Below are 12,530 nucleotides of genomic sequence, written 5' to 3' on the forward strand. Positions count from 1 at the left end.
CTTTCCAGCGAAGGCACGTAAGATAAATCTCGTACACTCTTTACTTTCCGTTCTTGCCCTTGGGTGGGAATCAGAGGAGTGTGGAGATTATGAACAAAATGTGTTTCTTGAGTGTCTAATTCTCTTACCCAGGTAAGGTAAAAGCAAATGCTCGGGTGATGTTTTCCAAAGTGGGATGTATGCACAACAATATATTTGGTGCTAGAAACACTTGCTAGAACTTCTGTGTTAATGTATATGTATATAGCTTACGGTTTTCTATGTGTCAGACACTTTTCCAGCATCTTACATGTATTAACTACATGTAAATAATCTTCACAACTTTAGGAGGGAATGATCATCTCCTGTTCACATATGGGAAAAAAAAAAAAGAATAGAGAATTAATTTGCTAAGGGTTACACAGTTACTAAGTAACAGGCATTTGAGTCCCAAAAATCTGGCCCCAGAGCCCATGCTTTTGTTCAAAAAATTAAATTTAATTTAGTATTTAGTACCTAGGTGAATGCTGATTCCATTACAGGGTTTATGATAGTGCCTGCAGTTCTGTGCACGCAGAGGCCGTATCTTCCAGTAAGGGAGGGGGGGTTCCACAGTGTAGAAGGTCTCTCTAGGTCTTAATTTTCTTTCAATATATCTGGGCATAAGGCTGTGATATGTGCCTTGGTATGGATTCATGGACTACATTAACTAGTTTTAGTTAAATTTACCTTTAAATGGGCACAGATTATTACAAAAGAAACTGTAAATTAAAGGTCTACAAATGCATTTGAAGTGAGCAAGAAAAATGGCGGCACTGATCGTTCCCTGCGCCGAGTCCAAGCTGCCTTGCAGCAAAGTAAAAAGAATTGTGATCCAGTTGGATATGACAAGAATAATCTTCTCAACTGGAAGTATTTCTCTATGTCCAGTATGGTTAATGATGAATCTTTTGCCCTGAGTATTAGCAACATTAGCCAATGATAGAAGACATACAGAATTATAAAATAAATGAGTGCCTACACAATACACACATGCACACAGAGACACATATATACACACATACACATATGTACACACAGACACATATGTACACACATACACATATGCACACAAACACATATGTACACACCGGCACATATGTACACACATACATACATTGTGTGTGTGTGTGTGTGTACATTTATATATCTCCTTGAGAGGTGTGGGAGCCAGTTGTGGAGATCATTGTTTGCTGTCTCATGGAAGATCTTGCCACACTTGAGGCAGAGTCCCAAAGGTGCTTTTGCATTCGCCAGCACTGGTGACCTGCTCTCTCTGTCCTCCGTCCTCTGTTACATCTCCTTAGCTCTTAAATTAATGAGATACATACTTCTTCCTGCATCCAAGCATCTAAAAAAAATTCTTTATATCCTCTCCTTTGTTTCACAGTCCTGCTTCAGACCCATCTCTGTATTACTAGACTACACCGTCTGATGCGGTACCCTATTATTTTGTAGTCTTTCTCAGTTGTCTTTTTTAGCATTTTAATGAACTTTAGATTTTATAAGACACTCAGTTACAAGATGCTGTTGGCCAGTTAGGACCCAAATACCAGAAATCTGCTGCCTTCCATCTGTGCTTGTGTGGCATCCTCTAGATTTTCTTTATGTTAACTAAACTGTGTTAAACCCCTGAGTAATGACTGTTATACTCTGGGCATTAATTTTGATTGACATTCATCATTCTCTTTGAATGCATGAGACACTGCTTGGCTGTTAGAAGCTGGGTGCTGTTGTACACAGTTGTTGAGTTGTTGCACAGATGAATGAGACAGGCTCTCTGCCCTCAGAGGGCTACAACCTCTGCCCCCATTAGGGGATATAAGTAGGCAGGTACATTGCCTGGCCTAGAAAAGACTGATGTTTGAGGCTATGAAAACTTAACTTTTTGATAAATGACTGCTTTGTCCTTGTTCTCTGTGCTCGGCTCTGCTCCCAGCGATCACTGATCACTCCCTGCCCTTCCTTTGAGTCAGCCCTGACCTTGCGGCAACCTTCCTGTGAGAACTTGCAGCAGAGTAATGGGATGCTGACTTCTGGGCATGTGCTTTAAGGGGAATGGGCAGCTTCTCCTTTTCTGATCTTCGGAGCCCTAGGCCAGGAGGGAGCTTTGCCACCTTGAGACCACTTGAGGGTAAGTGGGAACCCGGGATACCTAGGTGGGGTAGAACCAGTGAAAACAGGGAGAACTGAGGACCCCCGCTGACAGCGACCATCAGCAGTACCAGACATGGGGCAAAGCCATCTTGAGAGTGGGTCTTCCCTGCCCCGGCTGATCTGGCTGTTGCCACATGAAACTCCCCCGGGGCTTAGGTTGCTGAATTGTGAGCAAGTAATTCAGTGGTTATTGTTGATAGCCATTAGGTTTTGGGTTAGTTTGCAGCTGTAGTGTAGCTGTAGATAACCAAAATAGCTTTAAAGCGTGCTTTTCTCGCTTCCAGGTCAGGCCGGGTGTGTGAAATGACCCACGTGTGCCTGTGTCGGCTGCACGCCAGGACTGTAGAGGTGGAGTGGGAGTGGCAGGGCTGTGAGGGGGAGAAGTGCTGGTAATGAAATAGTAAAATGCATTTAAGAAAAACAGCGGAGGTGCAGGGAGCATTAGAAAGTTCAGTTACAGTCAGGGAAGGCCCCGGACCACTTGTGAGCGTGTCTGCCACTGTGACCAGGAGGGACTCCACCCCAGACAGAACCTGACCGCTAGAAACTCTTCCTCTTGTGCCAAAGAGTGCTTTCTATTTTGTGACACAGCTGGTACAGCTGTGGATTTCCCAGAATGGAGCAGTGACAGCCGGAGGCTGGAGCTCTGGTTCCAGGGCTCATGAGCTTATTCTTTTCTCTTGTTGATCCTGTCCCCTTTTTTTTTTTTAATTAATTAATTAACTTATTTATTTGTTTATTTTCAGCGTAACAGTATTCATTGTTTTTGCACCACACCCAACGCTCCATGCAATCCGTGCCCTCCCCAATACCCACCACCAGACTGACCCAACCTCCCACCCCCCGCCCCTTCAAAACCCGCGGATTGTTTTTCAGAGTCCACAGTCTCTCATGGTTCACCTCCCCTTCCAATTTCCCTCAATTTCCTTCTCCACAACTCCCTCCCGTGTAGCAGTGTGTTGAGAGTGGAGATGGGAATTAAAATGTTGGTTTCAGAGTTGAGTAAAATACATTCCCTCCTCTCAGGAATCTACATAAAAAAACAGTATCCTAAAATCTGGCTTGATAAGTCACACGTGAAAGCAGGAGGAGAAGGAAGATGCTGGGAGGCCCCCACAGCAGGAGCCCTCTGGGCCAGGGAGACGGAGTACGCCTGGAGCAGGGATGGGCTCTGAGTAGGGACAGGCTGTGTGCAGGGACTGGCCATTAGTAGGGACTGGCCAGGCATGTACTTTGTCCCCAGGCACTCACTTTCCCTCAAGTGTGGAGTTGGCCATCCTTAAAGGAGTGAGTTCCTATCAACAGAGAACAGGTAAGCAGTGACCAAAATACAAAAAGAAAAGGAAACCACCCAGATTGCCATCTGTATCTTAAATTCAGAATTAAGTCTGGATTCTTGACAGTGGCCTGTGAGGCCTGCTGGCTGTCTCTGACCCTCTCTTCCAGCCCCGACTTGCTCTGCTCCTCTCAGGCTGCCAGCTTCTTGGTTCTCAGAAGCCCTGTTGTTCCCCAGGGCTTTTGCACTAGCTGGTCACATTGCAGGGAACAGTGACCCACGCCCTTGCTCAGCACACAGCTCCCGCGCAGCATCATGGGCCAGCCCTCTGTGAGCACCGGGATGCTCTCTGGTGCTTTCGTCCACTGCCCTGGGTGCTCCCTGCCAGCTTGTCAGCGTGGTCGTCTTTGTGTAAGCTGTTCTTGTCACGGGGCTCTTACTGCTGGACGTGCAAGTCCGTGTAAGCAGGGCCATCAGCTCCTTCTCTTTTCCACTCGGCCCCTGGAACGGGCTTGCCTCTTCACCAGCGTGTGTAGTCGTAACACCTACTGAGGGCTGGAACCTGATCTAACTACATGCTTTGTTGACTTTGGCAATATTTTTAAAAAACAAAGCAAAGTGGTCTTGTCCTTGCTCCTGCAGATAAAGCTTTTGTTCTGGGTGGGGGGTAGTTATGAGGGCATGGGTCTGAGCAGATCTCAGCAGTGGCTGCTCCTTCGCCCACATGGCATGTAGGGGAGTGGCCTCGGGAGTCTTCCTGCCCTCTGATCTTTTTGTGAACACCTGGAGGCTGAGGTAGGAGTGTTGAATTTCTGCGCAAGTGTCAACTCCTAATTCTGTAGCTTTTAGGGCTTCTGCGCTCTCAGGGGATCCCACCCCAGGTAAGCAAGGAAGCAAATGCTGGAGGCTCTTTTCTCCCTGCGGCACCTGAACTCTGCCTTGGTGTCCCCCCACCCACTTGGTGTTTGCCCTGGGGCTTGGGACTTAACCTGCATTCTGTCCAGCTCTCTTCCTGTCTGTCTCACAGGGCAAGAGGGACCTTCTTTTCAGCTCTGCATCTGAGCTGAAATGGGTAGTTCTTGGTAGTTTTGAGAACCAGAAATGGCTAAAGTCAAAAGCCAGGAGAGTAGTGGAGCCAGAGAGGAGGGCGGGAGCCGCGCTCAGCTGAGTCAGGACACTGGAACTTGACCCTGAAGATGGTTGGGGGTTGTGTTTGAATCAGAGAGGTATCCAAGTGAGCTTCGTGTGAAGAGCTCTGTGCTAACTGAGGAGACAGAGGTGGATTAGGCGAAAGGTTTCTGTGGCAGGCGAGGTGAGCGAGGATGGTGGCGGAGGCTGGGAGCTTGTGGAGTGACTGCAGTAGAGTAGACTGTGAGAGACATCGGTGAGCTCTCCTGGGTCCAGTGAGCGTTTATGAAATGCTCTCTCTGCACAGGTGTTGGAGCTGTGGGCACCAAAGGCCCCATCACTGCCATCACAGAGTGAGTGTCCGGTTCCTGGCTAGAGTCAGGGTCCTACGGCAGGGCGGCTGCCTGGGCCCAGGAGCTCTGGAAGATAACGCATGACGCTGCGAGGGCCCAGGTTACAAGTTCAGCAGTAGGGTTGAGTTGAAGGTCAATAAAGCAGTCCTTTGTTGGACTAACCAACTTTTTGGTGAGCACCCAATTAAGGGGAACTTTTAATGAAGATAGTGACATGTTCTTGAGGCTTAGTTTATGAAATGACAGCTTAAATGTAATTGCTCCCTAAAGAACAGTGTCACATCACAAATGTTGTTTAAACCAATTAAAGCCAGTTCAGAAAAGCATTTAGTCTTTACCAACAAAGAACATAATTGTGGGATCTTATACATTATGCAGTGAAAACTCTATGTTGGTTTACCATCTTTGAAAAGTTTCCTATTCACAATTGTAACACTTGTAATACGGTAATGTATTTATAATGTAATAATTAACATCTGGAAAAATATAATTTGCTTTGGAAATATCACTTTTACCTTTTATTGAAATCTAGGCACAAATAAAATTATTTATTTATATTTTTATTTTTTATTATGTTATGTTAGTCATCATACAGTACATCATTAGTTTTTTGATGTCATGTTCCATAATTCATTGTTCGTGGATAACACCCAGTGCTACATGCAGCCTGTGCCCTCCTTAATACCCGTCACCAGGCTCACCCATCACCCCTCCTTCCTCCCCCTAAAACCCTCAGATTTTTTCCCGAAGTCCATAGTCTCTCATGGTTCGTCTCCCACTCCAATTTCTCTCCCTTCATTTTTCCCTTCTCCTAATGTCCTCCATGCTATTCCTTATGCTCCACAAATAAGTGGGACCATATGGTAATTGACTTTCTCCATTTGACTTATTTAACTTAGTGTAATCTCCTCCAGTTCTGTTCATGTTGATGCAGAAGTTGGGTATTCATCCTTTCTGATGGCTGTATAATATTCCATGGGATATATGTACCACATCTTCTTATCCATTCATTTGTTAAAGGGCATCTTGGCTCTTTCCACAGTTTGGCGATTGTGGGTATTGATGCTATAAACATTGGGATGCATATGACCCTTCTTTTCACTACATCTGTATCACAAATGAAAATGTTAATAAAATTGGAAGTTAAAATATATTACATTATCATTTTAGAATATGGTAGTCAAAAATCAGATCCTGACTTCAGTTAAGGAAAACTTTATTTGAAATATTATTACAAGAGCAGGGTGGGGGCCTTGTAATAGAAGATCTGTGCCTCATGAGATCAGTCAGATGGCAAAGGCTTTGCTTTTATGAGGAGAGGGCATGAGGCCAGCAAGGTGGGGGAAGTGGGAGGAGTGGGTGGAGGCAGCGCGTCCCTACTGAAGGGACAGTAGATCGGAGAATGTTCCCCTTGAGGCTGGCACCTGAAGGGGGGGTGGCTTTCAGGGGTTGTATGCTGGCCTAGGTTGCTGGTGGGTCATATTTAGGGGCCTGAGGAAAGGGAGAACTTGCCTGAAGTTTGATCAGGTCAGGTTAGTGGACGTTTTCTGATTGATTAGTGGGGACAAACAGGTCAGCTAATCTTTGGTGGGGCAGAGAATGTGAATTTAAAGGGTCTCTGTCTGGCTTTGTCATAGGTGGGCAGTAGGTCCTCCACAAGTCCTCCCTAAATCACCTGGGGAGGAGTAGTTCACTGCAGTGAGCCATTCCTAGAAATGGAAGAGGGCCTGAGCTTGTCCTCATCGTCACTCTTAGTCAGGAGCACAGGGTTGGGTTAAATTCAGCATCTTCCTGGCGCTCAGCACTTACCTGATGCACCTTAATTTTCCTGATAACCCTTCAGTGTGAAGTCTCTCATAAGCCATGACTTGACTTCCTGAGGACCAGGAAGGCTGAGGAATTGCCTTGGTCACAGTGCTGGTAAGAGGGTACCCCACTGCTTCAGAAGGCTCTGGCCCGGGAGCTCCAGCGGGATGGTCCTAGTACTCAGAGCAAGTGAGACAGCCATGCCGCCTGATCTGTATATTGTTCATGTTGTCTGAAGAATCCAAAACATATATTCAGCTAGTGTCACTCTGACCTTTTCTTGCTGCAAGTATGAACCTGGGCTAGCTTAAGTTTTTATTTGTTGTTCCAAGCATGAAGGGTACCTAGTAGAATCTGTAGAGAAATGGAACTCGTAATCTGCAAGAAGGACAGCAGCAGGGACTTAGAGCCGAAGAGAGAGAGAGGAGCCAGAGTCAGTGACTGCTCTCCCTAGCGGTGTTTCTCAGCAGGGACAAAACTGCCATTGTACACAGGACCCATCTTCCTTGGGAAGGGCGGTTCCATCCACCTCCGGTTTGTGAACTCCTTGGCCTTTGCCCACTAAATGCCAGTACTGGCCTACATCATCGTGACAACAAAACAGAAGTGCTGAGTATTTCCAGATTCCCTGGGGAGGTGATGCACCCAGGGGTTGAGAACCCGACCACCCAGCAGCCGGGCGCATTGCCGTTGTTGTGACTCAGCAATAAGGGCATGAGTGTCGCACTCTCAGTTCTAAACCTCAGACTCTCCTGACTTCTAGTCAGAGGCCAACTCCGTGATTCGCCTGGGTGGCCTGGGCACAGTCCTGCCGTTTCAGTGTGCTGGCTTCCTTGGAAGCTTTGCAGATGGAGGGGAGTTAGTTTCCGGTAATCAGTGGGTATTGTTCATATAAATTTATGTATGTCCATAATAGTTGAATTCATCAATTTATTACTAATTTGGCATGGAGTGTACGCAGTCTGTTGGTTGCTCTGTTAGGTGATTTTTTTATACCTTTCTCTGTTTAATTCATATTTACGGATTCATCAATCAGTAAGCTGTGCAGTCCTTGTGCTGTAGCTGAAGTCTGGGACTCATGACTGTGACTTGATCTGGGATATGTAACTCCTGCACAGTATGTGCCTGGACAGAGAAGGGAGTGAAAATGTTTCTGACTGTCAAAACGCTCTTTTAATGTCCTTTTTTGAATGAAAGGTTAATAGAAATTCAATGCAGAAAGAAAACTCCTAAAGGCATATAAAATTATAAAAACGTTTTTCCTTCTTATATAGAGTTCTGCAAGTGACCTTGAATAAGTCATATCATTCTTTGGACGTCAGTTTCCTCATCAGTATAAAATTAGATGTTTGCACTGGATGATTTCTAAGGTGTCTTGGTTTTTTTAGTGGGAAAATATTTAGCTATTAAAGGTGTGATGTAAGTATGGCTTCTCAACCACAAGTTTTGTCTCATGCCATCTTTGAAACCTGCCAAAATGAATATAAATGAAGAAAAAAGGCACAAATCCTCAAAGACAAGAATGGAAGGCTGAGGCAAAACAGGCCAATGATGGGAGTGAAGTTGTGGTGGCTGCAAATAAATGGACACATGGTAATGACTTAGGCAACAAGAGAAAGCAGAATTTGGGCTTACAGGGCAAGAGGAAGTGTCCCAGAAACAGGCGTGTTAGTTCAGAAATAGCTTGAGAAGACTCTGGAATCCTGGACACCAGTTATTGAGAAGGTGGACTGGTGGGCAGGACTGAAGAAGAGATGACTAGGTTCTAAGTTTGGGTGAGAAGTGTTGAGACCACTGGATGCTGTGCCTCGCTGATAAAACTAGGTATCTGCCGTCTTAACCACAGCAGGCTAGAGACTGCCCGAAGGGGTTGAATAAAGAAGACTTGGACTCTAAGACCCAGAGAGATATGACTGAGGGCTAGAGATGCCACACTGAAAATGAGGAAATTATTTCCCTTAAATAAAAGTGTGTGTACCTACTAGTGGGAATCCCAGCATTCCAGCAGCCAAGCTGATACCTCCTTCTGGGAGATTAGGGAATTCCTGTTCAGGGTAATGCTTACCTAGGCCAAGAGAGAGAAACACAGATACTGATACTTGAGTAACTCTTGATGAAATACTGGTCTCCTATCCTAAAGTGAATTGTCAAGTCCAGTTGTCAAATCTTGTGGATGAAAGCAGGACTTCAGCTACTGTTTTGGAGCCTCAACCTTAAATTTTAAGAACAGGCAGCGGAGGATGACCAGTCACTTGAGGAAAGCCCATGATGTAGAAAGAGACCAATTCATAAAATGTGAATCTGTTGGAGGAAGCAGACACTATAAGCTCCAAGTGGGGGTGGGGGTGGGGAGCACTGCCATTAATATCTTCAGAAATATGAGACTTTATATCACTTCCATAAAATGTTTTTAAAATGTTGTAAAAAAAGAACAAATAAAAGAAAATACTATTAGTAGTTAAACATTTGATAGCAGAAATGGAAAAATCAATAGATATGTAGGAAATATACTTAAATCCCCCAGAAAGTAAAACAGAGAGAGAAGGTGAGAGGAAAAGGAGAAAAATCAGAGAGAAATTTAGAGTCCAGCTCAGGAGATCCTAATAGCCAAATGGTAGAATTTCCAGAATGATGAAGCAGAGTAAATGGGAAACCAAGAATAAGGTAGAGATGAGTAGGTGGAGACAGATTTTTTTCCCCCTATGTTGTATTATTTGATATTTTTAACATAATATGTAACATTTCTATATTTTTAAGAAATGATTGACTTAAAATTAAATTTAAAAAGCAAAAAATATGTGTGAAGGTTAAAAATACTGTAGATATTTGAGTTTTCTTTGAAGACCAGTAAAATTAAAAGTAGGCCAAGAAAAAAAATACCATTTTGACTTTTTAAAAGTACATATTTTAAGAAAATTACTTCAATTACTATAGGGAAATTGAGGAACAATTTTCTCTTAAAAATGGCAATAGCACAGCAATGGCACAGTTCATGGAGGAGAGCTGATACCAAAGCAGCAGCTGCATGAGTTTATAATCAGGAATCTTGCCAAAGAGAACAGTTTCCCTCCTGGTCAATAGGGCTAACTTTCCTTCTGGGAACAAGAAGTATTCTTGACTTACCTTAATCATGGTGAGGCATAAAAGTTGTATGAAATTCCTGATTATAATCCTTTCATTCAAGATATATTTATTATCAGTTCTGTGTTAAGCGTTGTTCTGATTCATTTATATGGACACCTTTAATATTCCTAACAGCCTTATGGGGCTATGTTCTGTTGTCTTTCACCGTTCTCATTTTATAGACAAGGAACCCAACGTACGGAGAGGTCAAGTAACCCAGTTATGTAGCTGGGTTACTCAGCTGGTAAATGGAAAAGCCGGGTTTTAAAACTATGGCAGTGTAGCCTCAGAGCCAATACTGTTAATGAATTCACTTCTGCTCTGCTTATTAAATAAAGAACCCTAAGAATCAAGACTAAATAATTTGTCATCATTTCCGTAGCTAGTTATTTTAGAAGAGATAGATGGATTCTGTCCTGAAGCTTTGTGAGCCACTGAATGCTTGAGGACTTGCCTAGGCCAGCACACTCCCTGGCTGACTAACCAAGCTCAAGTGCTGTTTAGGTGGAAGGACCCAGACCCTCCACAGTGACCAGCCAGAGCACCTTATGTCTTCCCCTCCCACGGCTGAAGTCAAATGTGTGTTAAAATTGTTGGGATAGCAACCTAGTGTTTCTGGGAATTAGCTTAATTTATAATTTGTTAAATCTAGCCATCATTGAAATGATTGGTTTTTACTTTACAACTTTTAGCCCCATTATATGTGCTTTATGGAAAACTGTACAGTGTGAGGCATATCGCAGGAACTTATTTATTTGGCATTAATTAGTGATGTATAGCATATTGTAGTGTTTACTGACATTCAAGATTAATAAATTGCCTTCAGATATGAATGTTACAAATTTGGTTTGTTTGTTTTTTCCCTAGTTCAACTTTGTGGGGAAACTTTTGGGTCCCCGTGGCAATTCTCTGAAGCGTTTACAAGAAGAAACGTTGACAAAAATGTCCATCCTTGGGAAAGGTTCCATGCGAGACAAGGCAAAGGTAACATTCATCATAGACAAATGGCTGCTTTGCAGACAAGTTATATAATGCATTATTAGGTTATGCATTGTATTAACACAAATTATATCAGAGCTAGCTAAGATTGCAAATGAAATTATGTGAAAATGTTGTATACAGTGGAGTTTCTGATACTGTGTAGAAGACTGAGTCACTCGGGCCAGTTTCAGAATATATGATGTGCTACATGTACGTTTGTTTGTAAAATGCAATAGCAGTGCCCGAGGTTTTGACCATATAAGCAATACCTCATAGAAAGTACAGCGATATGGAAATTACCACAAAGAGAAATCAAAGTTAACTGCAGTCTTAGTGCCACTGTTTGCATCTTGGATAAGTTCCTGCTGGCTTTTTTTCTATGCCTGTATTTCACATAGTTGCGTTTATAAAGAACATGCTTGGATTTGCTCTTTTTGCCCTCCATTTGATACCCTATACATTTTATCAAGTTAAAATTGGTTTTCAATATTTTAATAGTGGCTTTGTATTCTCACACACAGTAGCTCTAGTTGGTTCTATTCCTGCTAACTGCCTCTTTTTTTTTTTTTGTAGTAACCTAAAATCACTGAGTTATTTTTATTGATCACTTTCTTAAATATACCACTACTGAAAGAAATTTTCACATTTCATAATGTGCTATCACTTATATTGCTCTCTGTTATAATTTTGTTGCTCTGTTGCTGTGAAAGATTGAGGTTACTGAAAACCAAACCCACATACAGTGGTCACTTTCCATGAAATGTTGAACAATGATTGTGTCAGGCAAGAAAGTTATATAGACAAAATCCAGCCTCCTGGCATGCACAAAAAAATCCATTTAGACAAAGGCTTTTATAATAAAAAATGGCTGCCATTTGTTTGTCGGACAGCTACTGTGAGTGTGTTACTCTGTGTTATCCCTAGAAAAATGATGGAAGACGTATAACATTTTCCTTATTTTACAGGTAAAAAAACTTAGATTTAAAGAACCTGAGTATATTATCTGGGTTAATCAGCGAAGTTAAATTATTTGATTAAAGTAGGGCTACGTATCATACTCACATGGAGTGTGGTTTTAAAATATAGATTCCCATATAGACTTTTCAGGGTAGAACCTCAAAAGGAATTTTCCATGGGTGTTTGAGATGATTCTAATGCATGGCCAGGTTAGGCTCACTACCCACTAAGCATCGCTGTCTCAGATGGTGTTACTTTGATTCCCTGACTCATCTGTTCTGGAAGCTGGAGGGAAAGGAACCATATTGGTTAGTTGGTCAGAAGTTTTGTATAACTTGTAGGAAACTAGTCCATCCTTGCTGATACCTTAATTAGGTCTTTAGTAAGGCCTTCTGGTCATCAGGTATATGATATGACCAATGAAATTTGTGAACATACTGCTTATTTTGTTTGCTGTTAAGGGAGTTTTTTTGGTCAGAAGCAATGTTTTGTGGCAGACAGTGGCAGTGGTCAGGGATCCATGGATAATTTTTACTGTACAAAAGAAGCCGGGAAGGCAAGTCTCTAGCTAGATTGTATGTCCAAGTAATAGCAAGTGCCTGGCTAGCCATTTAATAAAAGGGATTCTAATTATCATCCCCTTGCTATCAGGGCTTGGTGGTGGTTCTATATTATGTTGTCGTTTTAAGGGCTGTCTATGCTGTTGGTGTTTTGGGCATTCAGGAGTGCAG

At 43.0% G+C, this 12,530-nt stretch overlaps 1 protein-coding gene across 5 annotated transcripts in view; it reads left to right on the forward strand.

Annotated features, from left to right (window-relative positions):
* Window positions 1-12,530, forward strand: part of KHDRBS3 (KH RNA binding domain containing, signal transduction associated 3) — a 185,740-nt gene that overhangs the window by 73,583 nt on the left and 99,627 nt on the right. For all 5 annotated transcript variants that reach the window (XR_004279580.1, XM_032316160.1, XM_032316159.1 and 2 more), the window contains exon 3: window positions 10,729-10,845. Coding sequence is in view for 4 of the 5 variants with exons in the window: in XM_032316160.1 (XP_032172051.1) it covers window positions 10,729-10,845 (117 nt within the window). In the remaining variant the exon portion in view is untranslated. The remainder of the gene's footprint in view (window positions 1-10,728; window positions 10,846-12,530) is intronic.

The sequence above is a fragment of the Mustela erminea genome, chromosome 16 (genome assembly GCF_009829155.1).
Source record: "Mustela erminea isolate mMusErm1 chromosome 16, mMusErm1.Pri, whole genome shotgun sequence".
NCBI lineage: Eukaryota > Metazoa > Chordata > Mammalia > Carnivora > Mustelidae > Mustela > Mustela erminea.